The sequence below is a fragment of the Eriocheir sinensis genome, chromosome 44 (genome assembly GCF_024679095.1).
Source record: "Eriocheir sinensis breed Jianghai 21 chromosome 44, ASM2467909v1, whole genome shotgun sequence".
Lineage (NCBI taxonomy): Eukaryota > Metazoa > Arthropoda > Malacostraca > Decapoda > Varunidae > Eriocheir > Eriocheir sinensis.
In genome coordinates this window covers 8271624-8296623 of record NC_066552.1, presented here as the reverse complement: position 1 = coordinate 8296623, position 25000 = coordinate 8271624, and the positions used below count along the sequence as shown (strand labels likewise).

Genomic DNA, 25000 nt, shown 5'->3' with positions numbered 1-25000 from the left:
ACCTGTGCCCCCTCGAAGGCCCGGCCCGCCCACATCCTCATCCACGTGTTGAAAGGTGAGACGGAGAGCAAGGGCGAGAGGGAGGGGAGGAAGAGAGGGAAGGGAGGGAAGGAAAGAGGGAGAGAACGAAAGACGGAGCGAATGAAAAATGGAATAGACGAAGGTGCTAAAATTAAGGAAGGGATACGAAAAGTGGAAGAGGAGTAAAAACGGCGATTGGAGTGAATGAAGGAGGGAGATAAAGAAAAGACAAAGGGAAGAGGGGGAAGAGGGAGAGGAAAAAGGGAGAGAAGGAAAAATCTTAAATGGAGTGAAGGAAGAAGGGAAATATAGAAAAAATAAAGAAAAGGAAATAGGAAAGGGAGAGAGAAGAAAAAAGGACGAATGCAGTGACTGAAGGATGGAGATAAAGAAGAAATGAAGGAGAGGAAGAGAATAGAGATAAAGAAAGAAAATGACGAATGGAGTGGATGAAGAAGGGAGATAAAGAAGAAATGAAGGAAAAGGGAATGAAGGAAAGCGGAGATAAGAAAGAATGGACAAGTATGAATAAGGCGAGAGAGAGAGAGAGAGAGAGAGAGAGAGAGAGAGAGAGAGAGAGAGAGAGAGAGAGAGATTAACTTTGATGGGAGGAGAGATGGAAATGAAGGATGGAGAAAGAGAAGAGGATAAAGGTAAGGGATTAAGTTAGGAAGAGTGATAAGTTCAGAGTGAAATAGAAACGCAGGAAACAGAGAAGGAAGGAAGGAAGGAAGGAAGGAAGGAAGGAGAAATGGAACAAAAGAAGAGAGGAAGGATAACAGAAAGGGTGGAAAGATGGAAGAAAGAAAAAAGGAAGAAAAGATGGAGGAAAGGAAGGAAAATAAGAATGAAGGAAAGACAAAAAAAAAAAGAACCAATGAAGAAAACAAAAGAAAGAGATGAATGCATGAGTGAATAAATGAATGTATATCTGAAGGAAGGAAATAAAAAAAAGATAGGCAGGAAGGAAGAGAATAGACTATGAAAGAGGAGAGAAAGAAACAAGAAAATGAAAGCAAGAGCAAGAGAGAAATGAGAAATGGAAAGGTGAAGAGGACGAGAAATGGTGAATAGAGGGAGAATAAGACACACAAACTGATAAAAAGAGGAACAGTAAAAGAAGAGGATAGAGAGGCGAACGAAGGGAATGGAGAATAGAGGGAGAAACAGACACACAAACTGATAAAAAGAGGAACAGTAAAAGAAGAGGATAGAGAAGCGAACGAAGGGAATGGTGAATAGAGAGAGAAACAGACACACAAACTGATAAAAAAGAGGAACAGTAAAAGAAGAGGATAGTGAAGCGAACGAAGGGAATGGTGAATAGAGGGAGAAACAGACACACAAACTGATAAAAAAGCGGAACAGGAAAAGAAAAGTGAATAGAGGAATTAGTGAAGGGGCCGAAAGGAGTGGTGAATAAAGACAGACAGACACACAAACTGATAAAAGAGGAACAGGAAAAGAAAGGTGAATAGAGGAATTAGTGAAGAGGGCGAAAGGAGTGGTGAATAAAGACAGACAGACACACATTGATAAAAAAGAGGAACAGCAAAAGAAAGGTGAATACGCAACAGGTAGCCATCAATCATTCTTACCTGCGCACCAAGGTCTAAACATTTTCCCACAGTAATTAAACCAGGCAGAAAGAAACCCAGCCAATTTTCTCTCTCTCTCTCTCTCTCTCTCTCTCTCTCTTTACTGCACACCATTTCTCCATATTTTTCCTCGCCTTCCTTCGATCTCTCTACCATTCCCCCTTCTTTCTTCCTTTCCTCCCACCCTTCCTTTCCTTCGTCCCCTCCTTCCCTCCCTTTATAGACGGTCACTGTTGCCAGATCAAAGACTAAACCCTTTCCTATTTCACGTGCATCTCAAAGTTAACGAAGCCCATTGGAAAGAAACGAAGATTTATGAGCGATGATGAGAGAGGAAGAGGGAAAGGGGGAGGGGGAGGGGAAGGGAGAAAGGGTTAAGGATAAAGAGAGTTAGGTGAAGGAAAAAAGGAAATTGAGATTTACATAGAATTACAAAGAAAATCAGACCACACAGACCCCATGGTCCAGACTAGGTGGTCTGTCCTTAAACCTAAGTGATTTTACATTAATCAGAAGGCTCCTAAACGTTGCATTTCTACTCTAGTTGATATTAAGTTGAAGGAAGTGACGGTCGAGCTTATTTTTGAAGGAGTCAATCGTGTTACACTGGAGAGAGAGAGAGAGAGAGAGAGAGAGAGAGAGAGAGAGAGAGAGAGAGAAACTCATATTGCTTCTATATCGGGACCTAATTGAATTTCTTGTCAACTTTTTGCAATTTCGACCGCCCTCATTTGCATCTCCCAAGGAAGGTTATGAAGGGGCTTATCAGGCAAACATATATGCGTCAACTTGCCTCTTGTCCACCCACACGCTAGAACAATCGAGCAAGGGCTTAGGCAAGGTAGATATTATGAAGCAGTTGTTTTTTCTGTACTCCTTTTCAGCGGCACGTCAAAACCAATGATCTCCCTATGGCAATATCTCGGTTTTCTTTCTCCCTTTTCTTTCCTTCCCCTATTTTCTTCTTTATTACCCTCCATCTTTATTTAGTCCTCTCCTTTTCCCCTTTCTCCCTTCTTCGCATTCATATTTACCTCCCTTATGTTCTCTTCCTCCCTTTCCTTTCCCTATTCTTCCCTATTTTCTTCTTTATTTCCCTCCATCTTTCTTTTGTCCTCTCCTTTTCCCCTTTCTCTCCGTAACCTTCCTCCTTTCTTTGCATTCACATTTACCTCCTTTATGTTCTCTTCCTCCCTTTCCTTTCCCTATTTTCTTCTTTATTTCCCTCCATCCTTCTTTTGTCCTCTCCTTTTCCCCTTTCTTTCCGTAAACTTTCTCCCTCCTCAATCATATTATCGAATGGTCGGAAAAATGGCAAATGTCCTTTAATGTTGACAAATACAAAGTCATGCACATTGGGTCCAGAAATAGTAACCACACATACATCATGAATGGGAGACCTCTGCAAGCGATGCAGGAGGAAAAGGATCTTGGAGTCACTATCAGCAGTGACCTGAAACACGCGAATCACTGTAAAAAAGCATACAACAAAGCTAACACTATGCTCGGGTTCATAGCGAGGAACTTCGAGTGTAAAACGCCAGACGTGATGCTATCCTTGTATATTTCCATGGTAAGACCGCACCTCGAGTATGCAGTACAATTCTGGTCTCCTAATTACAGAAAGGACATTGATTTACTGGAAAGGATTCAACGACGCGCCACGAAGATGATACCAACCTTAAGGGCTCACCCGTACGAGGAACGACTCAAGCGACTCAATCTCTTTACATTGAAGAAAAGACGCCTACGAGGGGATATGATTCAAGTCTTCAAGTATCTGAAAAAATTCAATAACGTCGATTACTCCAAATTCTTTGAACTGCAAACCAACCTAAGAACTAGAAATAACGGTTTACCCATTCAGTCTAGTCGATGTAACACAGACATCGGAAGGAGTTTCTTTTCAAACCGAGTCATCCGTCACTGGAACAATCTTCCTTCAGAAGAAGCAGTAAATGCGAATACCATCAACTCATTCAAATATAGAATCGACCGTCACTTCGCTGCGTCGGGAGTAAACTGAATATTGAGGTGCTTTCATCTGCTCCTCAATATCGAGGTGCTTTCATCTGCTCCTCAATGTCGAGGTCCTTTCATCTGCTCCCCAGGCCCCAAGTGGTTGTCGAGCAGATTAAATCACCAAAGCGGGCAACCTCGTAATGAGCCAATAGGCTTTCTGTTGCCTGCACTTCCATGTTTCCACCCTTCCCTAACTTTACCAGGCACTCCCTTCTTCCTCCCTCATTTACCTCCTCTCCGTCTCTCCCTCCTCCCTATAACGTTCCTCCCTCATTTACCTCCTTCCCTCCGTCTCTCCCTCCTCCCTATAACGTTCCTCCCTCATTTACCTCCTCCCTTTAACGACTTCTTATCTGTGTGTGCAGGAAATTCTCACTTCTTGCCGCGTTTCAGTTCGTTTCGCTCACGGTACGAAAAAAAAGGAAGAAATAAAACAAAAGGAGAATATTTGAAAGCTAATGAAGCGGTGCCTGGCGATTCTCTCTCTCTCTCTCTCTCTCTCTCTCTCTCAACACTTTATGGCATAACTCGTGTCCTTTATTTTTTCTCTTTTCTTCGTTTCGTCTTGCAACATCAATCACTTTCGTGTCCTTTTTCTCGCCTTTCTTATTACGTCCGGTAGTGAAAAAAAAAAAAGGGTTCCCTGCCTTTTTTTCCAATTAACGCCATACCTGCCCAGCGCCTCACCTTTCCCTTAATAAATGTGTCTTTTCCATCAACAGCTTACTTTGAACATAGGTTTTTTTTTTCCATGCCTGAATCTTACTTTGTAATAACATGTTTTCACAACAACTAATTTATGTTTAAACTTTATCAGACTGACAGCATTTAATGATTTACATTTTACCAATCTTTTTTTTTTACAATTTAATCAACTTTTTTTTGTAGAAACAGCGAAATCAGTTACTTATTCTTGTAGTATATGTTTTTTGGTCTGTATCTCTTACTGTAATGATAGTGATGATGATAATAATAATAATAATAATAATAATAATAATAATAATAATAATAATAATAATAATAATAATAATTCACAAGAGGTCTATTGTCAACGTTACTATTTTTGTTATATAATGTTTCAACAATAAATTGATTTGAATAATAGGAGCAACTGTAAAATGTCCGTCATTTTTTCTCTCTCTCTACAGGTGGAGAGACGCCAGCCGCCATTCACTCCGGTGCAGGAGGAAAAGGAGGGGAAAGAGGAGCACTTCTTTCCTCCTCCTTCCTCCAACTCCTCCTCCTCTTGCTAATCCCTCTCATCCTCCCTTCTTGCTACGTGCCAGTCGCCTCCCTCTCCTCCCTCTCACAGGTAAATATCATTGCTGTTATCATTTATCTTATTCTTATCATTATTACTATTATCATAAGTTTATATTTATAGTACTGATATTGTAATTTGTGTTGTTTGCTTTCGTTGATTTCACTATTATCATTATTATTATTACGTGACTGACCCTTTGTTTTCCTCCCAGGGTGTTTCCAGTCCCACCCTTAGAGGCCCAGGGTTAATTCAAGGGGAGGGAGGGGGGGAGGGGAATGGAGCGGGAACACAGACTACCTCCCCCCTCCTTGATGGTAAGAATGTGTAGGTTCTCTCTCTCTCTCTCTCTCTCTCTCTCTCTCTCTCTCTCTCTCTCTCTCTCTCTCTCTCTCTCTCTCTCTCTCATTCGATATTTTTTTATTCAGTCAAAATAACGAAGAATAACAGAAAGAAACTAATTTACGCACAGGTTAATTGATTCACTAATATTTTTTACGTTCCTCTTCCTCCTCCTCCTCCTCCTGTTCCTCTTCCTCTAACTACGCCTCCTCCTCGTCGTCACCGTCTCACACAACACATCACCACCAACACCTTTTCATCACCTCGCCTCGCTGGTGAAGAAAACACACAGAAACACCATCATAACACAATCAAAACTTCATCAAAATTCAAATGATAAAAGTCAAAGCTATAATGAAAAAAATGCTGATGATGATGATGTAATTCTATTTTGGAGGAGAGAGAGAGAGAGAGAGAGAGAGAGAGAGAGAGAGAGAGAGAGAGAGAGAGAGAGAGAGAGAGAGAGAGAGAGAGAGAGAGAGAGCAAACGTTTATCAGTAACGTTCATGGTGGGAAACGTTTAATCACTACGATCTTCCGGCTTCGTAATTTCGTTGGTGATTCGTTTGATTGGATTCATGTAGTCGATATGTGTGTGTGTGTGTGTGTGTGTGTGTGTGTGTGTGTGTGTGTGTGTGTGTGTGTGAGAGAGAGAGAGAGAGAGAGAGAGAGAGAGAGAGAGAATCGACTTTCACCAATTTCAGCAACCACAGCGTCTCGTATTTATAATTAAACTGACAGTGGCCTCGAGACGCCCCAACTCTTTATATATTCAGGATCCCCTTTTGACACACACACACACACACACACACACACACACACACACACACAACACGACACGACAAACACACACAGTACAATGTCCTCAAAATCATGATTAGCAAGACTTTATTTACCACCATCACAAACTCATGCATAACATTCATTTTTTTTTTCAAATCACCTTACAGCCTCCCATTCTCCCATAAACTTTAGTATATTTGCAAAATTTCACCTGTATAATCAACCAGGAATTCTGATTTTTCATTTTCACATTTTCCCTTTTTTTTTTTTTTAGATGAAGCAATTATTTTTGGAGGGGGTTGAATATGCTTTTAGGGTATTGATATAATTTGTAAAAAGATAATAAATAAGTTTTTTTCCTGTTTTTGCCCCACCATAAAGTATCACCACAGCTTTTCACAAACACTACTTTTCAGATAGCGACAAGGGTGGTAGCAGCAGCAGCAACAACAACAACCACAACAAAAACATCAAAAGAGCCCGAACACTCACTTCCTGAGAGCAGAAACATCACAATCAGGTGGTGGTGATGGTGGTGGTGAGATGATGAAGAGGGAGAGAGAGAGAGAGACAAAATTTATCACACCTTCCCTCCCTGCTTAATTAATACACCTGAGAGGAGGCAGCACAAGGCACCTGATGGCTGCAGCTTGTTAATTCCAGGTGGACATTAACGAGGGAGGTGAAATAATGTGTGAGGAACAATACACACACACGCTAGGTTGTAGGTGTGCACATTTTTTTTTTTTTTTCAGTTGTAAGATATCACTGTCTTGTCTGGCTGGTGGAAGATGGTTGTTGTTGTTTTGTGTTATTTTGAAAAATGACATGTAAGGTGATTGGTGATATGTTTATGTTGTTCAGAGCTGTGTGTGTGTGTGTGTGTGTGTGTGTGTGTGTGTGTGTGTGTGTGTGTGTGTGTGTGTGTGTATGTGTGAAAATATCATGTAAATATAGGATGTAGTTCCCCTTCACCCTCTTTCCTCCCTCCACAATATTCTGTATATCCGAGGAATAAATCTTCACCTTTGTAAAAACTGTCACACTGATGCTATGACAAAATAAACCACACCAAAACTCCCATGCTTCCATATCCTTCTGCTTTTCATCCTCTCACTTAATGCCTATTTCAAAGGAATATGTAGATCAGTGATAACAAATATTTTCTGCTGGTAAACACATTAATGTGCCTCAAGTCATGACTTCAGTCCATTGATAAAATTCAGGACATCAGTAAACCCACTTGGGGGTCACAACCACTGTAAATGCTGGACACGTTGATTATTCAGTAATCTTTATTTTTATATTTGTTTGGATCATTTTTTTCTCACTGTCCACCTGTAATTGTCCCAATTTTGGAAAGGTTATGATTATTACCCACAGATTTGTTCTGTACTTACTAAGCATGTAAATCCACATTGAATCAGTGCGAACAGTTACCTAACTGGTCATTTTCCCAATCTGATGTTGTGTCAAATACATATGCATGCCCCCCACTACCACTCTCATAGATAGGCATATCCTGAAAATGCCACTGCTAACAAACCACTATAGAAATCAATCATGTGACAGAATAAAATTGTCCATGTAAATACACCCTGGGCTGACCACCAACACCCCCTGAGAAAGCCTAGTAACACAAACAAGGTTCAATATTGAAAAATTCATATTTCATGCTTCCACAATTGAACTGAATTACCCCTTGTCTATGCTTGGTGCCAGACATCACATAGCAAGACACTGCAGACCCAGGCTGCCTCTAAGGAGCGTGTCACTATTTAGCATTCTTGACTTTTCTGTTTGTGGCTTATAACATACTTTATGGATTAAAAAAGGTAAACAAAAAGAATAAGATTTTATTTTATTTATTTTTCGGAGTCTAGTTCCTTGAGAAAGCACAGCCTTTGAATGTAACTTACAAAAATAATCATTCTCTCTCCCTCGCTGGCCAGATCTAGTACACATGGGCCAGCACGTCCATGATATACTCGTCCGAGACCTTTCTTTCTTTGACCAGCCCCATCTCGTCAGCCAGGCGTGCTGCAAGGACGTGTTTGCACAGAGGTCGCTCCCTCCTCTTGAGTATAGCATACTTGAAGGCCATGCATTGACAATATATTGAGTGAGGGAAACAATAGTAAGGTGTTCCTGCGCTGCCTGTGACCTGGTACAACCACCGGCCGCTGGTGCTCACTGCCTTCACCACCTGTGGACCAATGCAAAGCCACCACCTGTGAGGATTTGATTTCAATTTTGATGTCTGGATGATTCTCTGCTAAAGTGCCAATGTCTTGGGTTACATCTAAATTCCAGGAAATGTTTACTTGGCTTCAGAAATTGTTAGGATAGTTCTTCACTCATAATGCAGCTTTTTTAACTCCCTGGGCAATTCGCCAATTCCTAACCCAAAGGAGAAGGTTATTAAAGTCTTAAAGGATTCTTACATTACTTTTGTGATTCTTTTGAGGGGTTATTAACTCCTTGGGTGAAGCTTTTGTCCAAAAGAAGGGTTAATAAAGATGACCAGGCAATCCAGAAGAAGGTTAATCCAGCATCCTTATAAACTCTCCTGATAGTGCCTATGTTCACAGGGTCAATCAAAAATGGTCACTGGGTGTTTGCAGAGAGTAAATTCTGAAGTTCCTTTGTTGATGCTTAAGTCCAAGGAAAGGATTAATGAAGGCTGACAGATGATCCAGAAGCTTAATCCTGCAGGCTTATTAGGTATTTGGTGATTCTACATCATGCAGGTGTCATAGCCTGTAAGGTAGGACAGGTACCTCCCTCACCAATAAGAAAGGTTATGAAGCTGGGGTGCATGCAGGTGACAGAACAAAGCAATGTTCATCATGTTCTCAGAAGAGGGAAATTATTTATCTTATTAATTGTGGCAGCTACCTCAGAGGAGCATGCATGACAGCAGTGGGTAGGTGATGACTGGCACATGAGTGGATCAGTGGTCTTTCCTTAATGCTTTTTTTGTAAGTTATTGTATATTGCACTTGAAAAGAAATCATGTTTACCAATAAAAATACAGATTGCATTATTGATTAAGAATTGGAGAGAAGAAAGCAGTGTGAAATTCTAACTATAGGGAGACCTAAGAAATAATAATATATTGCTTGTTGACTAACAGGAACTGAGTCAGATTCCTGAGTTGCTACTTCATTATTAATCCCCAACACTACCAACAGCTAACACAGCAAATAAAGGTCCACGTTTACTCTGTGGTCCCTAATTATCCTGCTACACCAGCTGCAGAGCAAAATAAATGTAATTAAATTGGAAATCAAGTTAAATGCAGAGTAAAATGAATGTTGAGAAATGAGATGAGAAAAACAAAATAAAATGAACCATGGGTTACGTATCGATGAGTATGTATCCAGTTGTGCAAGCCCCAAATTCTCATGCTGTTTGGGTCCCTGCTGAATATTCATATCTAGGTAGATATAAAATAATTCAACACATAACTGGGCAAAGCTTCCTTACCTTCGTGTTATCCACAAGGTCCAGTGCGTTGAGGAGTGACGGGCCGTGGATAAGGTGCAGTGACACCAGCACATCAGGGGACAGTTGCCCTGATGCCTTGTAGTTCTCACCCGCCACCTTGAGCAGACTCTCCACCACCGCCGCGATACTGGGACTCTGGTTCATCGCTCAGTGCTGGCTTGATGAGTGGAAATGTTTATATAACCAATGATAAACGTACACTAATAAAAGGAAATATTTTACAGGGATAGTGATGAAAAGAATGTTTCATAGATTATAACACTCATCGTCCATAACCTAAAGAATAAACGGAAATGTTTGCAAAGAAAATACTTAGGTATATTGGCCAATTCACTACTATTACTTTTATCCTATCAGAATGTAAAGTGCAAGGAAGAAATAAAGTTTTCTTCTATTTTACTGCTGTGCTATTGCCAAAGTAACTGTTAGTGTATATTAAAGACAAAAGTGAATGATTTGTGACTGCCAGTTTTAGTGAACTTTTTTTTTTTTTTAGCCTCAACATAACTAAACTTTACTCACATGCAGTGTGTGTTTATTTCTCTCATTCCACCTTCTTTTTCTTCCTCTCAACAATAATGCCACAAGTTAGAAGAGGTCGCCGTTGTGTATGAGCTTCCACTGTGGTTTGTTTTGTACAATTTATTCATCAATACTTTTTTTCTTTTTCAGTCATTCGCCACAAAGATAACATAGTGGTCAGGTACAGCAGTGAATCATGTCCAGATCTTCAATCAACCCTAATTTCTGCGTCGTTGGTAAAAAAGAGCACCGGGGGCAGCATGGGCCAAGCAAGTCATATATCATTGCAGACACTATAAATAAAATTCACCTGTGCCACTAACAGGCTGGGGCCATCCACCAGGACACCCATGACGGCCTAACAGCACTGTAGGCTTACATACAAAGCAATTAAAGGTGTAGCAAACTGTTGAGTCACCCGTAAGCTACATTATACTGATAAGAACAACCAGAATATTGGATCAAGAGGAAGAGGAAATAAAAATTGATAGTGATAAAGGTCAAAAGAAGAGGAAAGGCTTATGAATTAAAACAACTTTTTGCTTCAGTAAGATTCCAATAAACATATATAGAAGAAAATACCATAATTAGCAAGTTGTTGTTTAATGACAAAGAGTGGGAAAAGCAAAATTAGATTGTGTATGAAATGTGGAAGAGGGAATATTCGAGTAAGAGCCTGGAGAGTTGAAGGGACTGGACCGGACCGAACTACTCAGGTACTATATCAAGCGCCATTACAAAGGCAAAGCTTCCCAAACTACACCTGACCTGCCCTGACCTGACCTGATTTCAACATGTATATATCTTCTTCCAGCTGATCCACCAAAGAGAACAAACAGATAGAAACCAGTAACAGTTGAAAGCAAAAACAAACGAGTGAAGGCAATAATTACACTAACCTTGGCTAATTAACCCTTACACGAACAACACCTGACCTGATCTGACCTAGCTGACTCCCACCTTTTTTTCCTGCTACTTTATGATAAATGAATATAAGCCAGTAAATACAAACAGGTGAAGGCAATAAATACACTGACCTACACTTAACTGACCCTTTCACAAACTACACCTGACCTGTCCTGACCTGACTCCCACCTTTTGTCCCTGCTCCTCTACGATAACCGAATACAAACTAACAAGGGAGGTAAATAAAAATGAGTGAAGGCGATAAATACACTAACCCACACGTACACAAACTACACATGACCTGACCTGACTTGACCTGAGTGTTTAACCTTTTCCTGACCCTCCATAATAAACGAATAAAAACCAGTAACATGGGAAGATAAATCCAGACAAGTTAAGGCAATAAATACACTAACCCGCACTTACACAATCACTTGACCTGACCTGACTTGACCTGAGTGTTTAACCTTTTCCTGACCCTCCATAATAAACGAATAAAAACCAGTAACATGGGAAGATAAATACAGACAAGTTAAGGCAATAAATACACTAACCCGCACTTACACAATCACTTGACCTGACCTGACTTGACCTCAGTGTTTAACCTTTTCCTGACCCTCCATAATAAACGAGTAAAAACCAGTAACATGGGAAGATAAATACAGACAAGTTAAGGCAATAAATACACTAACCGACACTTACACAATCACTTGATCTGACCTGACCTGACCTGACTTGACCTGAGTGTTTTACTTTTTCCTGCCCCTCCATAATAAACGAGTAAAAACCAGTAACATGGGAAGATAAATACAGACAAGTTAAGGCAATAAATACACTAACCGACACTTACACAATCACTTGACCTGACCTGACCTGACCTGACCTGAGTGTTTTACTTTTTCCTGCCCCTCCATAATAAACGAATACAAACCAGTAACATGGGAAAATAGATACAGACAAGTTAAGACAATAAATACACTAACCCACTCTTAATTAGTCTATTATACCCTCATCGTCTTGTGCCCAGAAATCACGAGTTTAACCTCACATACAACGCAAATACACCGCTTTGCCCGCTGCCATCACGTCCCTTGTACCCTGAAAAGCTGCCACCTGTACTAACCTTGTGAATAAGAGGAAGAAGTCCGCAGAGAATTATTTGAAGGGTCACGCGAGAGAAAAGGCGAGGAGAGAAAAGGTACTCGCCCACCCGCCACTTGTCTTTCGCTCCTTCTTGCTCCTTGGTATGGGGCAGCTGCCAGATTATCGTACTCATCGCATTGTATTTTTGTCGTTTCTGACCGATAACCATTGCCAAAAAGAACGAAAACTCATCATTATTTAAATTTTCAACGATACCCTTAAGAAGCTATCGTTTTTTGTGTATGTATGAGTTTTGGGGGGCTTAAATGTATAAATACAATGTTCAGTACGACACTTTTAGCAACGCAAGGGCTAGGGTACCGCTGCCAGATTATCGTTTCCAGAGCATTGTATTTACCGGTTTCTGACGCATAACGATTGCCAAAAGCATCAGAAATTAACGAATTAAATGATACCTATAAATTAATCCAGATACTGGGGTGCATGAGATAGTTTTGGGGTTGGAAATCGGTAAATATAAGAGGAGGAGTACAACAGTCTGGCGACGATGGCCGTCAAGAGTCTTGGAGGGATAAATTACACAAAAAATAAAAATGAAAGGAGTGCAAATATATATTATACAGTACTGCACTCAGTGATATGTGATACTGCACTTAGGGAATAGTTGATTGAGTGATTGATTAATTGATAGTTTATTGTTGTTACAACCTTGAATATATAGTTGTCTATTGTTTTCTCTCCCACGTTCCTGAACTCATTCACTGTCTCGTTTTTTTTGTTTTCACCAATTAAAAGAAATGTGAATGTGAATTATTTTCATTGAGAATTTAATTTAATACGCAGAATCTACCGTACATCTAATATGCTACCTCCCTCTGCATAGATATCACGCCTTCTTCTTGACCATTAACTCCTATCATAGCTGGCTCCTTATTATTGTACTGTCAAGGATCTCTGATAATACTATAATTTTTAGGTATGTGCTGCAGGGCTGAATTTTCCACCTAATGTTTCCCCAAAACCTGTGTTTACCTGACCTTCCTTCGGTATCTCATATATATTATGATCACAATAAAAACTCCTCGAATTTCTGTTCCCTTTATATAATCCAGCATCAAGCTTTGTCACATCAGCTTGCCATTTTCTCACTAGAGCTGTGCAGGAAATCCTCTCAGGCATTATACCTAGTACGATCATGTCGTGGAATTCCATGCAAAGAATGAGCAGCTTTCTTTCCTGTAATTTTTTTTATTTTTTATTCCACCTTTATGCAGATTTTTGCTTCCCTGAATATGCACATAGATATCGTTTTCCCTATCTGACACAACATTGTTTTATTCCTCTCCTTACTTCATTATATTTATCTTTCTCCTGTAACGGTCCGAATGTGAGTGAGCGAGAGGGTATGCAAGTCAGTGAGTAACAGAGCGAGTAAGTGTAAGCGAGTGCGTGAATGAACGAATGTGAGTAAGTCAGTGAGTGACAGAGTAAGTGTGAGCGAGTGGGAGCGTGAATGAGTGAAAGAGTGAATGAGTGAGGGAGTGAATGGGTGGCTAAGGAATGCAAGTGCGTAAAAGGTTATGAGAAGGCGAGCGAATGAGCGAATATATGAACGAGTTACTGAAATCCCTCATCTCAAAGCCTCGAACCCCCCAAGAAACCAATAACTAGTTAGGTAGGTAGGGTTTGATTGTAATGCCGAGAGGGAGTCACGTGAAGAAGGGGGAGGAGCTTAGCGAGGAGCAGAGGCGAGAAGGCAAGGGCAAGGAGACCCACGGGCCAGTGAGGAGACAAGCACCACTGCAGCAAGAGACAAGCTTGGGAGACGTGAGGAGACGAACACCCCTACAGCAAGGAGCGGCAGCAAGAAACCACAGAGAAGCGGGCTGCTCAGAGAGGTGTCCATCTCTCCACTCAGCCCCCGACCCACACACCACCCACGGCCTGCTGTGTGAGGCGGGCTGGTCAGGAGACGAGCAGCAGGAAGCAAGAAAGGCAGCGAGTTGGAGTTGAGTGAGAGAGGTGTCCATCTCTCCACTCAGCCCCCCCGAAAACCACCACAAACCAACAAGAGGCGGGAAGAGGTCGGACCCCCAAAACACTGCCCCGAGCTGCTCCCTCTCCACACCAAGCGGCGCCCGCCTCTCCACACCAACCGGCGCCCGTCTGTCCATCACCAGGACCGCCCATTCCCATCGTGGACGTCCCCTGCCGAGCCCGACGCTCACGCCAGCTCCTGCTTCTCCTCCTCCAGCAACCAGAGCTAAGCATTAAGAGTATTCCCCAAATCTCCCTTGTGCCGGTAGCTAGTTAGATTAGAGGCATACAGCCTGTCAGTCATTCATTTTTAGTACTCTGCTAACCTTTTGAAAATGAAACCAAATACATATTTATATAAAACCTTACTGTGTCATCATTTGGAGCCCGTTTTCCCGCTCATTTGAGATTACTGAACCCTTACACACGCCCCCCATAGTACATTATCACCATCCAGTTTCTTAATATTGTATCAAGTGGTTCACACGGAAATCCTCCCACCTTCCATAATTAATCACAAGTAACGCCCTTCTGGTCACAAACCTCGGAACGAGTGTTCACTTGTCCTGAGGCCTTACTATCCGGGACCAGCGCTCGGGAATGTAGACTACTACCACGCTACCACATACCATCACAACCATAGTGGTCGTGAAAAAGGGATGCAGCGACACCCATAAACACAAGACAATAGAGATATAAAGAGAACGCTACACTCCCATCAAGCTTGTCACTCCTCACTGCTCCCAACATGGCATATCAAATTATTGTCATTTGAGTCTTAAAACACACATAACCCCATGCCAAACCCTCACACAGGATGGAATGAATCTAATGCTTAAGCAAAAAAAGTTTATAAAAAATTATGTACATAGATGAGATGGAAGATAGAAAAATAAGTTTGATGCAAGATGAGACTGCAGCAAACTTTTTCCTTGTGCGTTGAGAAGACACCTCCGAGGCCAGAGCCAGACAGTGCCTGCCGTAGAGGCGGCACAGCACCACTACCCTTGGAAGCCCACCATTATCAAGGCACTGATGGCCTAACTTCATACTGGCAACTGGAAGCTTTCATGTACAAAATAATACTCATAAAAACACCAAACAAGACATGCACAAAAATGGTAATTATACAAAACTGCATTCCTGTAAGTACTAAACTGTAAATTAATTACTTATTATTTCATGATTCAATGTATTGCTCTTCTAACTGATTGTATTTAGCAAATAATTTATTATGAATTTTGGACTTACTGTCATGAACTAGCATTTAATGTTTACCTAAAATTACATATTTCCATGAATGGATGTCACCAAAATAGATTCTCTAGCACTGAGGCTTTTAAATGCACTACATACAGGCCCTTCTTCACACACACACAAACACTTCAACAATGTCCTTTCAAAACTTCAAAAAATACGAAGCTAACAACACCATCAGACTCTCAAAACACAACATAGCCCTCTTGTAACAATAAAGCCAGTTACAGATTTTGCTATATACCTGTTTCCCTGCAACACTAGTATCTCACATCACTTCCCATATCTTGTAACACATTATTTAATAGGATGTCACTTGATCCTATGCAACACTGCAAATTCTGGGTAAACATAAGTTATTAACTTTTAAGTTGGAAGACATGGGAGCCAAGCCAATTTAACTCAATTATTTTATGCTAGACATCAGTAAGCTTTCTTAATGGGGCCTGGTGGTTGGCCCCACCACATAACTGGCACAGGCAAGTATTTTTTAGTGGTGGTAATCATGCACTACTCCTGCTGCCCCTTGGAGCTTTACCCAGAAAGATGGCTGACAATTGTTAGCTTGCAGCTGTGGGTGGGAATTGAATGCAGGTCTCCACATCACTACTCTTTGTGCTTATCTTGCAACACCTAAACCCTTCTACACACACACACACACACACACACACACACACACACACACACACACACACACACACACACAGCAAGAAATTGAGAAAGGGGACTTGCTTGAAAGACAAAGCAGCACAGTTTTCCATACAGGAGTGTGGATACATGGAATGGACTAAACAGACATTGTTGAAGAGGGCAGGAGGGCAGTGTCCATATAGTGAAGGAAATGTTGGGCAAATATAGACTGGGAGACAGGACTGTCTGAGCTTGAGCTCAGGCCCTGTATGCTATAAATAGGTAAGATACAAATAGGTGAATACACACACGTGCATGTGGTGCCTGGAAATTAGTCTACTGTAATTTAGAGGAAAATATGTATTATGAATTGTAAAGACAAGGTAATGTGTACCAGTCCTGGCAGACTGAGGTGCCCCTCTCCCTCACTTCCCTCTTCCTCCTCCCCACTTCAGCACAGTATCAACAAAGTGGATGGTAATAAGGCTGTCAACACACAGCACGTCCACAAACTTGTGTGCGGCATTGACCTTGTTCACTCGGACCATCAGCCACTGGTGAAGTAGGTGCCCCTAAGCCCAGCTTAGTCCAGGAAGATACAAGTAGATGGACTACACACACACACACACACACACATAATTATATAAAGATCATATAATGCTGAATACACCCAGTAACATCTTGTACTCTTATTTTTGTCTTGTAGGGTGTCCTAAGTGCAAGATCGTTATCATTGTTGTTATACAAACACAAATATGATCACTACCAAGTTTCAGTAAGCACCAAGGTATTTTATGTGTCAATTATAATTCTTTGCCTTACTCATTATAACCTAATTTATATACTCAAACAATATTCTTAAATAACATCAAAATAAATAAAAATCATATTTGTGTGCAGCAATCTGAAACTGGACATCACTGCAAAGTTATTTTTCCAATAACTACGTACACAATGCACTTACCACCTTGTAACGTAATTGTGCATTCCATTATACATATACGGGTATGTATGTATTCGTGTATATCTAAAAGGCACTTGGTGTATGCTTTCAAAAAGGCACAGGTTGAGGCACTTGTTGCTAACCATCACTCCCCTAACCACAGTCCCAGCAAAAGTAAAAACATTTGCAAAGCTTGAAATTACTCATAACTTGGAAGGCTTCTCAGGTCCACATCTTGAAATTTGCCGTCAGTTCCACGACAGACAGGAACAAGCACATAAAACAAGGAACAGAACTTCATGTAACAACTTTTCATCCTCCAAGAGAAAACAATACAAACACTCAAGACAGAGGACAAAACAGACTAAAAACACACACAAAACATCCTGAGGCATGATTGGCTTTTTTTCCTCACATTGTGGAAGTAAAACTGACCAACAAGTGGTAGGTCAAACACGACACTATGTTTGTACACTTCAATTTTCTTCTTGATGAAAGGAGCAATTATTAGTGGGCCTTTCATCTGTGTGCCCTTGAGCTGCTTGATTTAATGAAACTAGTAATAATAATAATAATGACTGGCAAAGAAAGAAGGCTAGGCTAGGCTAGTGGGTCACAGTCTTCAATTTGGAATTTATGTTCTCTATAATCATTATCGCCATCATTCCGGTCCTCCGTGAATCCTCTGCTCTCACTGTCATCCTCCATTGGATCGTCAGGGTCAAGTTCCACCTCAACATAGTTCTCGTCATTCATCGCCACCTCATTCTGGATTGGGTAATTCTCATCCCCTTCCCCTTCCAGTGTTTCATCTTCATCCATCATGTCGTTGACGGAGATAAAATGTTCCCCGTCAAGAGGCCTCGCCAAGGGGACAAGTTCTCCCTCGGGCGTCTCCTCCCAGTTCTGCCGTTCGTGTGCTCGGAGGTGTTCCCTGAGTTCTATCCGATCCTTGAAGTCCTCCCGGAGACATATGACACAAATAAGCATATTGGCGTGGTACTTCTTGCGGTGGCAGCGAAGGGCAGACGGGTCGGTGAAAGTCTTGGGGCAGAGGTCACAGGCATGAGGTCGCTCTCCCGTGTGCTTCTTGACGTGACTCTTGAGAGCGTCGCGCGTGTCGAAGGACTTTCCGCAGCTCTGGCACCTGAAAGGCTTCTCCCCTGCATGCGTCCTTTCATGGCGGATCAGCCCCACGATCTGTGTGAAGGTGCGGCCGCAGAGGGAGCAGGCGTAGGGTTTGAGGCCAGTGTGGATACGTTCGTGTGCCTGCAGCCCGGACTTGAAGCGGAAGGGGCGGTGGCAGACATTGCACTTGTACGGCTTCTCCCCGGTGTGAAGCTTCATGTGCTGCTTGAGGTGGGTGTTGCGGGAGAAGCCCTTCCCGCACACCTTGCACTGCACCGGCCGCTCCCCCGTGTGTATCCGCATGTGGGAGCGCAGGTTGGACTTCTGGTTGAAGGACGCGTTACACAGGCCACAGTTGAAGGGCTTCTCACCAGTATGGATGCGCATGTGGCGGATTATGTCGATCCGCTGGCGGTAACGCTTGCCGCAGACGTCGCAAGGGTACGGGCGCTCGCCGGTGTGGATGCGGATGTGTGAGACAACGTGGTCCTTGGTCTTGAAGTCCCTGCCACAAAAGGGGCACTGGTAGGTGTTGAGGGGCGTTATGGGCACATTGCACGGCTCCTTCCCATTGGCCTCCGTCTCAATGGTGATCTTGAGGTACCGCTTGCCATCCTCAGCCTCAAACTCCCCGATTATTCCCGTATTGCTCTTGGGAGCCAAAATATTGTTGGCGTTTGTGTCCAGTCTGCGCCCAGCAAGGTTCCTCATCAGGGCTGCCGTCTTCTCTGCTGCAGGGGAGACATGGCAGCTCACAAAGTCCTTGACGTTAACATTCCCTGGGATGAGGACGTTGGGTGTGTCAGGGCGCAGCTTGGCGGCCATCTCAGCCCCCACACCACGATCCACCACTGTCGTCTGGGCCATGCTCAGTGCATTCATCAGACGCCGCTGGTTTTCCTCCACTTTATCTTTGTGGTTGAGGCCCAAAGCCTTCGCCTCTTCTGGGGAAATGGACACCAGCTTCCCCTCCGATGTGCGGATGTAGAATTTGGGCATCTGGGGAGGGAGCTGCTCCTGCTGGTGCTGGTTTTGTTGCTGCTCGTCTGCATCATCAGTGTTTGTTACCCCAAGCACTTGACGGAGTTGTTTATCTCTAGCTAGAAGTTCACCTGGAGGAGAGAAAAGGTCAATGTTCAAAACTGAAATTATCTTTTCTGTAAACTGATATCAATGAGCAATAAACCACAAAGTTAAGCATGGAGGTATGTCCATGCTTTTATTAGGGCACAATACACATGTTCCTATTGAGTTACAATTGTTAGAAATAATAAATTACAAAATATTCTTTGTAAAAGTAGTATGCAGTTATTCACTCCCTTTAGCCCAAACTTTAGTACTTCCATCACCAATTTCTCTTCCTTGTCATTTACAAAAAACACAGATTTATGCTACACTTATACAGACGTATGTAGAGAAATTAACAGACAAGTATACAAAGGCATCACTCAACACTGCAACACACTCACTCTGCTCATCCGTCGCCTCCTCTTTGATGCGAACATCCAGCAAGGCATCCAACTGCAGCGGTAAGTCTCCCTCTTCATCCGTCTCATCTTCCTGCTTTGTGTCCGCTGGCTCCATCTTCACAGCGGGAGCAGCATCACCGCCACCCCCTTGCTCTGCCGGCTCCTCCTTCACCCTGATGTTGAGGTATGCTGGCGGCTCAGGCAGGGGGGCTTTGGGTGGGCCGGCGGGGACTGTGATGAGGGGAGGGACCTGGTCAGGGACTTTTCTTACACTCTTGAGACTTGGCAGTGAGGCAGGCAAGGCAGCAAAGGTGGTGGTGGTGGAGGTGTCCTTCGGGGCAATATTTTGTACTTTTGGGAACAGTTGGACGGGGACAGGTTTACCAACGACCTTAAACTTGGTCATCCCACTATTCACAAACATGATGGGGCCCTCGGGGGTGAGAGCCTTGGCTGGGGAGGTGATGGGGCCTGGCACAGCGGCGGTAGTGGTGGTGGGGGCTGGTGTGGCCCTTCGCGATGTGGCTATGGTCCTCTTTGGTGCTGCGGCAGGCTGGGATGTGGCTGCCATGGGGTTTGTGGACTGCTGCCGCACTACGATTGGCTGGTTGATGCCGGGGATCCTTAACACAACCGGCTGAGGGGCTTGAAGCTGGGTGGGGTTGATAATGATGGTCTGAGGCATGTTGGCGGACACTTGAGGGGTGACGCGAGGGGCTGATGACATTGCAAAGGTTGTGGAGGGGGCCGGAGCAACCATGTTTTGACCCTTGGACAGGAAAATGAGTGGTTTGCTGGGCATGGCCTTGGACACATTGACAACGTTGGTGAGGAGGAGCTTTCTGCCGTCCGCTGTCTGTACGAGGTGCATGTGGGAGGGGTTGGTGGCGGGTGATATGCTGGAGGGGATGAAGCTTTCAGTGGCAGGGACAATGGAGGGGATGGAGCCTAAATTGGTGGTTGAGTTGACACGTCTCACCACCTTCAGCATCATGGGGTTGGCGACATTTTTGGGCAAGGATTTAACTTTCTTTATCTTCCTTGATGATGAAAGGGGCCGTAGCATTCCTTTCCTCTCCATTTTTCTGGCTGGTAACAGTGATGGTATGCTTGTGTTGTTTTCTTGTGTCTTGCTCGCTGGTAAAAGGGATGGAATATCTGCGTTTTCTTCCATTGTCTTGTTTTCTGGTTGAGTGGGTAGCATGTCTTCTGTGTCCTCTGTTCTGTTTGCTTCTACATGAGATGGGATTTGTGCTGTGTCTTCCTCTGCCTTGCTTGCTGTTTGGAGATGTGGTGCCCCTTGTTCCTCTCCCTCGGTTTGGTTTGCTTCATCATATGTTGGTCTTTGTCTGTCTTCCTCTGTTACTTGGCTGGGTCGTACTTTTGGTTTGTCTTTCTCTGTTTTGTGAGTTGATGGGAGAGGTGGCATGCCTTCCTCACCACCTGCTTCATCTCCCTCACTTCCTCCACTCCTCGCTTCACTGCCTCCTTCATTTCCTCCAGTACTCACTCCTCTGCCTCCTGCCTCTGTTCCTCTCTCGTTTCCCTCATCAGGTGCAGGGACGACCTCCTCCTCCTCCATGCCTGATTCAGGTGCTTTTGTGCAAATCAACGGTGAAAACAGAACATAAAGAAAATAAACTAAGGCAAAAAGTTCCCGAGGATGTTCACATCTTGCCACCTGAAAAGAAAGAAACAAATATTCATTAGTATTCATGAAACTATAACCATTATTGAACATATACAAGATTTTTAACTTTCAATGTAGCCTATTTAATCATGCAAAATAAAGCACCAAATACAGCATTTTTTTTATTTATTTTTTTTTTTTTTCCTTAGAGCATCAAATTAATGTTGGTAACTAAGGTTGCCAAACTTCTAGGAGCACTTTTGACTCACTTTAGACCATTTTCTTCTTACTCAATAGTGCTTACTTCTCCTCTTAGTGTTGGTGTTGCACTGCACAGAGATCATCCTAACCTGACTTGATGTACCTCAGCCTTCCTCTACTCTGACAAACCCTCATCACCTTGCACCAGTGGGTCAACATACACATACACTCAGCTGCCCCACCCCCCCCCTCTCTCTCTCTTCTTCTTCTTCTCCCCAAGCTCCCCCTCCCTTACTCCTACCATACATTCCTTTATAACAGCAATAATAATAGATTCATTTCGCCAGTACAATAGAGAACAAAAAATGAACGACAAGCAATCACGTCTAAATAGTAAGGAAGCATATGTGAATTTTCTGAATCAAGACCTATAGAAACTGTTTTGGGTTTAGTTAGGATAGGTTAGGTTAAGTTTAGGGTACCTTCAAACACATGATAGCCAACACCTTATGGTATAAATCAACAAGGACTGACCCTAATTTGTTGTATAGAAAGTTTCATTAGTAAGGAAGCATATATGAATTTTCTGAGTCAAAACCTATAGTAACTGGGGTTTCGTTAGGTTAGATTAGGTTAAGTTTAGGGTATCTTCAAACACATGATTGCCAGCACCTTATGGTATAAATCAACAAAGAATGATATCATTTTGTTGTATCGAAAATCTCATTAGTAAAGAAGCATAGTTGAATTTTCTGAGTCAAGACATATAGTGACTGCTTGGTGTTCTGTTGGGTTGGGTTAGGTTAAGTTTAGGGTATCTTCTAACACATGATTGCCAGCACCTTATGGTATAAATCAACAAAGACTGACCTCACTTTGTTGTGTATAAAGTCTCATTAGTAAGGAAGCATATATGAATTTTCTGAGCCAAGACCTATAGTAACTGTTTGGGGTTTTGTTAGGTTAAGTTTAGGGTATCTTCAAACACATGATAGTCAGCACATTATATTATAAATTAACAAAGAATGACCTCATTTTGTTGTATAAAAAGTCTCATTAGTAAGGGAGCATATATGAATTTTCTGAGTCAAGACCTATGGTAACTGTTCGGGGTTTTGTTAGGTTAGGATAGGTTAGATAACTTCAAAAACATGATAGCCAGGAACTTATGGTATAAATCAACAAAGAATGACCTCACTTTGTTGTATAAAAAGTTTCATTAGTAAGGAAGCGTATATGAATTTTCTTTTCTGAGTCAAGACCTATCGATATAGCAAATGTTTATTTTTTTATTTGGTTAAGTTTAGGGTTATCTTCAAACACATGATAGCCAGCACTTTATAACATTAATTAACAAAGAATGGTCTCACTTTGATGCATAGAAAGTCTCATTAGTAAGGCAGCTTATAAGAATTATCCGAGTCAAAAACTATAGTGACTGGGGTTTTGTTAGGTTAAGTTAACCCAAGGGCGGCATGTGACTCAATAGACGTCACTCAAACTATCCTGCCTGTGCTACCACCAGACTAAGGGATATTCAGTAACAGCCCCCTAAAGCTTAAGTCAAGAGGCAACAATAACTTCAGCCAAAAAAAACAAAAAAAAAAAAAAAAAACCAAGGGCCCCATAGACAACTTGTAAACTTTTCTCAATCTTCAAAGTTCCCAAAGTTCCCACAGAAAATTTCTCAGTTCAAAATTCCTGAGAATTTTACAACAGTAGTCCTCCCAAAGCCCCATTACCCTTTCGCCAGTCCTCCATACAGCCCTATTACCCCTGCCAGTCCTCCATACAGCCCTATTACCCCTGCCAGTCCTCCATACAGCCCTATTACCCCTGCCAGTCCTCCATACAGCCCTATTACCCCTGCCAGTCCTCCATACAGCCCTATTACCCCTGCCAGTCCTCCATACAGCCCTATTACCCCTGCCTTTCCTCCATACTGCCCTATTACGCCTGCTAGTCCTCCATACAGCCCCTATTACCCCTGCCAGTCCTCCATACAGCCCTATTACCCCTGCCAGTCCTCCATACAGCCCTATTACCCCTGCCAGTCCTCCATACAGCCCTATTACCCCTGCCAGTCCTCCATACAGCCCTATTACCCCTGCCAGTCCTCCATACAGCCCTATTACCCCTGCCAGTACTCCCCAAAGCCCTGTTACCCCTGTCAGTCCTCCTCACAGCAATATTACCCCTGCCAGTCCTCCTCATAGCAACATTACCCCTGTCAGTCCTCCATACAGCCCTATTACCCCTGCCAGTACTCCCCAAAGCCCTGTTACCCCTGTCAGTCCTCCTCACAGCAATACCCCTGCCAGTCCTCCTCATAGCAACATTACCCCTGTCAGTCCTCCATACAGCCCTATTACCCGTGCCAGTACTCCCCATAGCCCTGTTACCCCTGTTAGTCCTCCTCACAGCAATATTACCCCTGCCAGTCCTCCTCATAGCAACATTACCCCTGTCAGTCCTCCATACAGCCCTATTACCCCTGCCAGTACTCCCCAAAGCCCTGTTACCCCTGTCAGTCCTCCTCACAGCAATATTACCCCTGCCAGTCCTCCTCATAGCAACATTACCCCTGTCAGTCCTCCATACAGCCCTATTACCCCTGCCAGTACTCCGCAAAGCCCTGTTACCCCTGCCAAAACCCTTCACGTGAATATTTACTGAAATTTTCGGACACATAAACAACGAAAATACATCTATGGCTGGCAGGGTTGAGTTGACAGTTACGGTGTTGACGCTTATTTCTTATTCTTCTCGTTATATCCCAGCCTCCGCGCCTCCCCTGCCGTGCCCTGCCCTTATCAGCCTACGAAAGATATGCATAGTAACCCCCACAGTGCCTGAGGTCAAAGGAAAAAAGGGATAAAATAGGAGACGCTCACCTCTGTCCTGCTTCTTTTGTTTACGTGAAGGAAGTGTTGTAGGAATTAGCTCGCAGCCGCAAAATAACTCGCAGGAAGAGGTTCAATTTGCTCAATTTTTTTCTCATTTTTCACACACAACTATCCTTTCCTTGTCCTGTTTCGGCTTCAATACGTGGCACAAACATTAGAGAGATACTTTTAAACAAGAGATGGCTATATAGCAAACGAAAAGGGCAGATTTTAGAATGAATTATATCCCACGTTGATGTTCGCTCAGTTCTTGCGTGTTTGGTCTATTGGCCTGGTGTGTTGCTCTCTTGCGGGCAATATCAATCATCACAGAGATCATAAGTGGGCAAAAAAAGGACAAGAACAAGGTTAATTAATGTTTTTTCTGCTGTGTTCCCCAATGCGCATGCGTGGTGGACATCTAAGCGACGTATTTCTGCGAGGAGGTATTTCTCGCAACAACGTGATGGAAGCAACATGTGGCACGTTTGTTGTTGCACCAAGACACTCGCTAAACTAAACTCCTATTCGATTTTGTGTCACGAGCATTTTTATCTCAATACGTTAACAAATCGAAAAATATGGAACAATATGCTGAAGTTTGTTGGTATGCTCTAGAATCATGACTTCAAATAAACATGAACGTCCAAGGACACCCTCCCACCAAGACATACGAAAGCTGGCAATAAGTTAAAGAAAATGAAATATGTATAACTTAACTAATTCACCAAAAAATAAGAATTAATACACA

At 42.8% G+C, this 25000-nt stretch overlaps 3 protein-coding genes across 6 annotated transcripts in view; 1 reads left to right on the top strand and 2 right to left on the bottom strand.

Annotated features, from left to right (window-relative positions):
* Positions 1–6968, top strand: part of LOC126980405 (uncharacterized) — a 42082-nt gene extending 35114 nt beyond the window's left edge. The window contains exons 7-10 of the mRNA XM_050830317.1: positions 1–55; positions 4790–4953; positions 5117–5219; positions 6444–6968. The exon at positions 1–55 is cut by the window's left edge and continues 75 nt beyond it. Of these exons, the coding sequence (XP_050686274.1) occupies positions 1–55; positions 4790–4953; positions 5117–5219; positions 6444–6526 (405 nt within the window). The 3' untranslated portion in view covers positions 6527–6968. The remainder of the gene's footprint in view (positions 56–4789; positions 4954–5116; positions 5220–6443) is intronic.
* A 908-nt stretch (positions 6969–7876) lies between these two features.
* On the bottom strand, positions 7877–12228 carry LOC126980406 (zinc finger SWIM domain-containing protein 7-like). Of its 2 annotated transcripts, none has more exons than XM_050830318.1 (3): positions 12089–12228; positions 9517–9694; positions 7877–8233 (listed from the first exon to the last, which is right to left on the bottom strand). In XM_050830318.1, the coding sequence occupies exons 2-3, from the start codon at positions 9679–9681 to the stop codon at positions 7982–7984; spliced, it is 417 nt and encodes a 138-aa protein (XP_050686275.1). In that variant the 5' UTR covers positions 9682–9694; positions 12089–12228; the 3' UTR covers positions 7877–7981. The 2 variants fall into 2 exon arrangements, with proteins under 2 accessions (XP_050686275.1, XP_050686276.1); XM_050830319.1 differs by having other exon boundaries at positions 9517–9690; positions 12089–12227.
* A 2713-nt stretch (positions 12229–14941) lies between these two features.
* On the bottom strand, positions 14942–24316 carry LOC126980404 (uncharacterized). 3 transcript variants are annotated; one of them, XR_007733169.1, is made up of 4 exons: positions 24259–24316; positions 19534–21214; positions 16037–19176; positions 14942–16006 (listed from the first exon to the last, which is right to left on the bottom strand). XR_007733169.1 is itself a non-coding variant. In XM_050830316.1 (3 exons), exons 2-3 carry the CDS (start codon positions 21113–21115, stop codon positions 17537–17539), a joined length of 3222 nt encoding a protein of 1073 aa, XP_050686273.1. In that variant the 5' UTR covers positions 21116–21214; positions 24259–24316; the 3' UTR covers positions 14942–17536. The 3 variants fall into 3 exon arrangements, 1 of the variants encoding a protein (XP_050686273.1); XR_007733170.1 differs by having other exon boundaries at positions 16043–19176; XM_050830316.1 differs by having other exon boundaries at positions 14942–19176.
* Between the last annotated feature and the right edge of the window lie 684 nt (positions 24317–25000).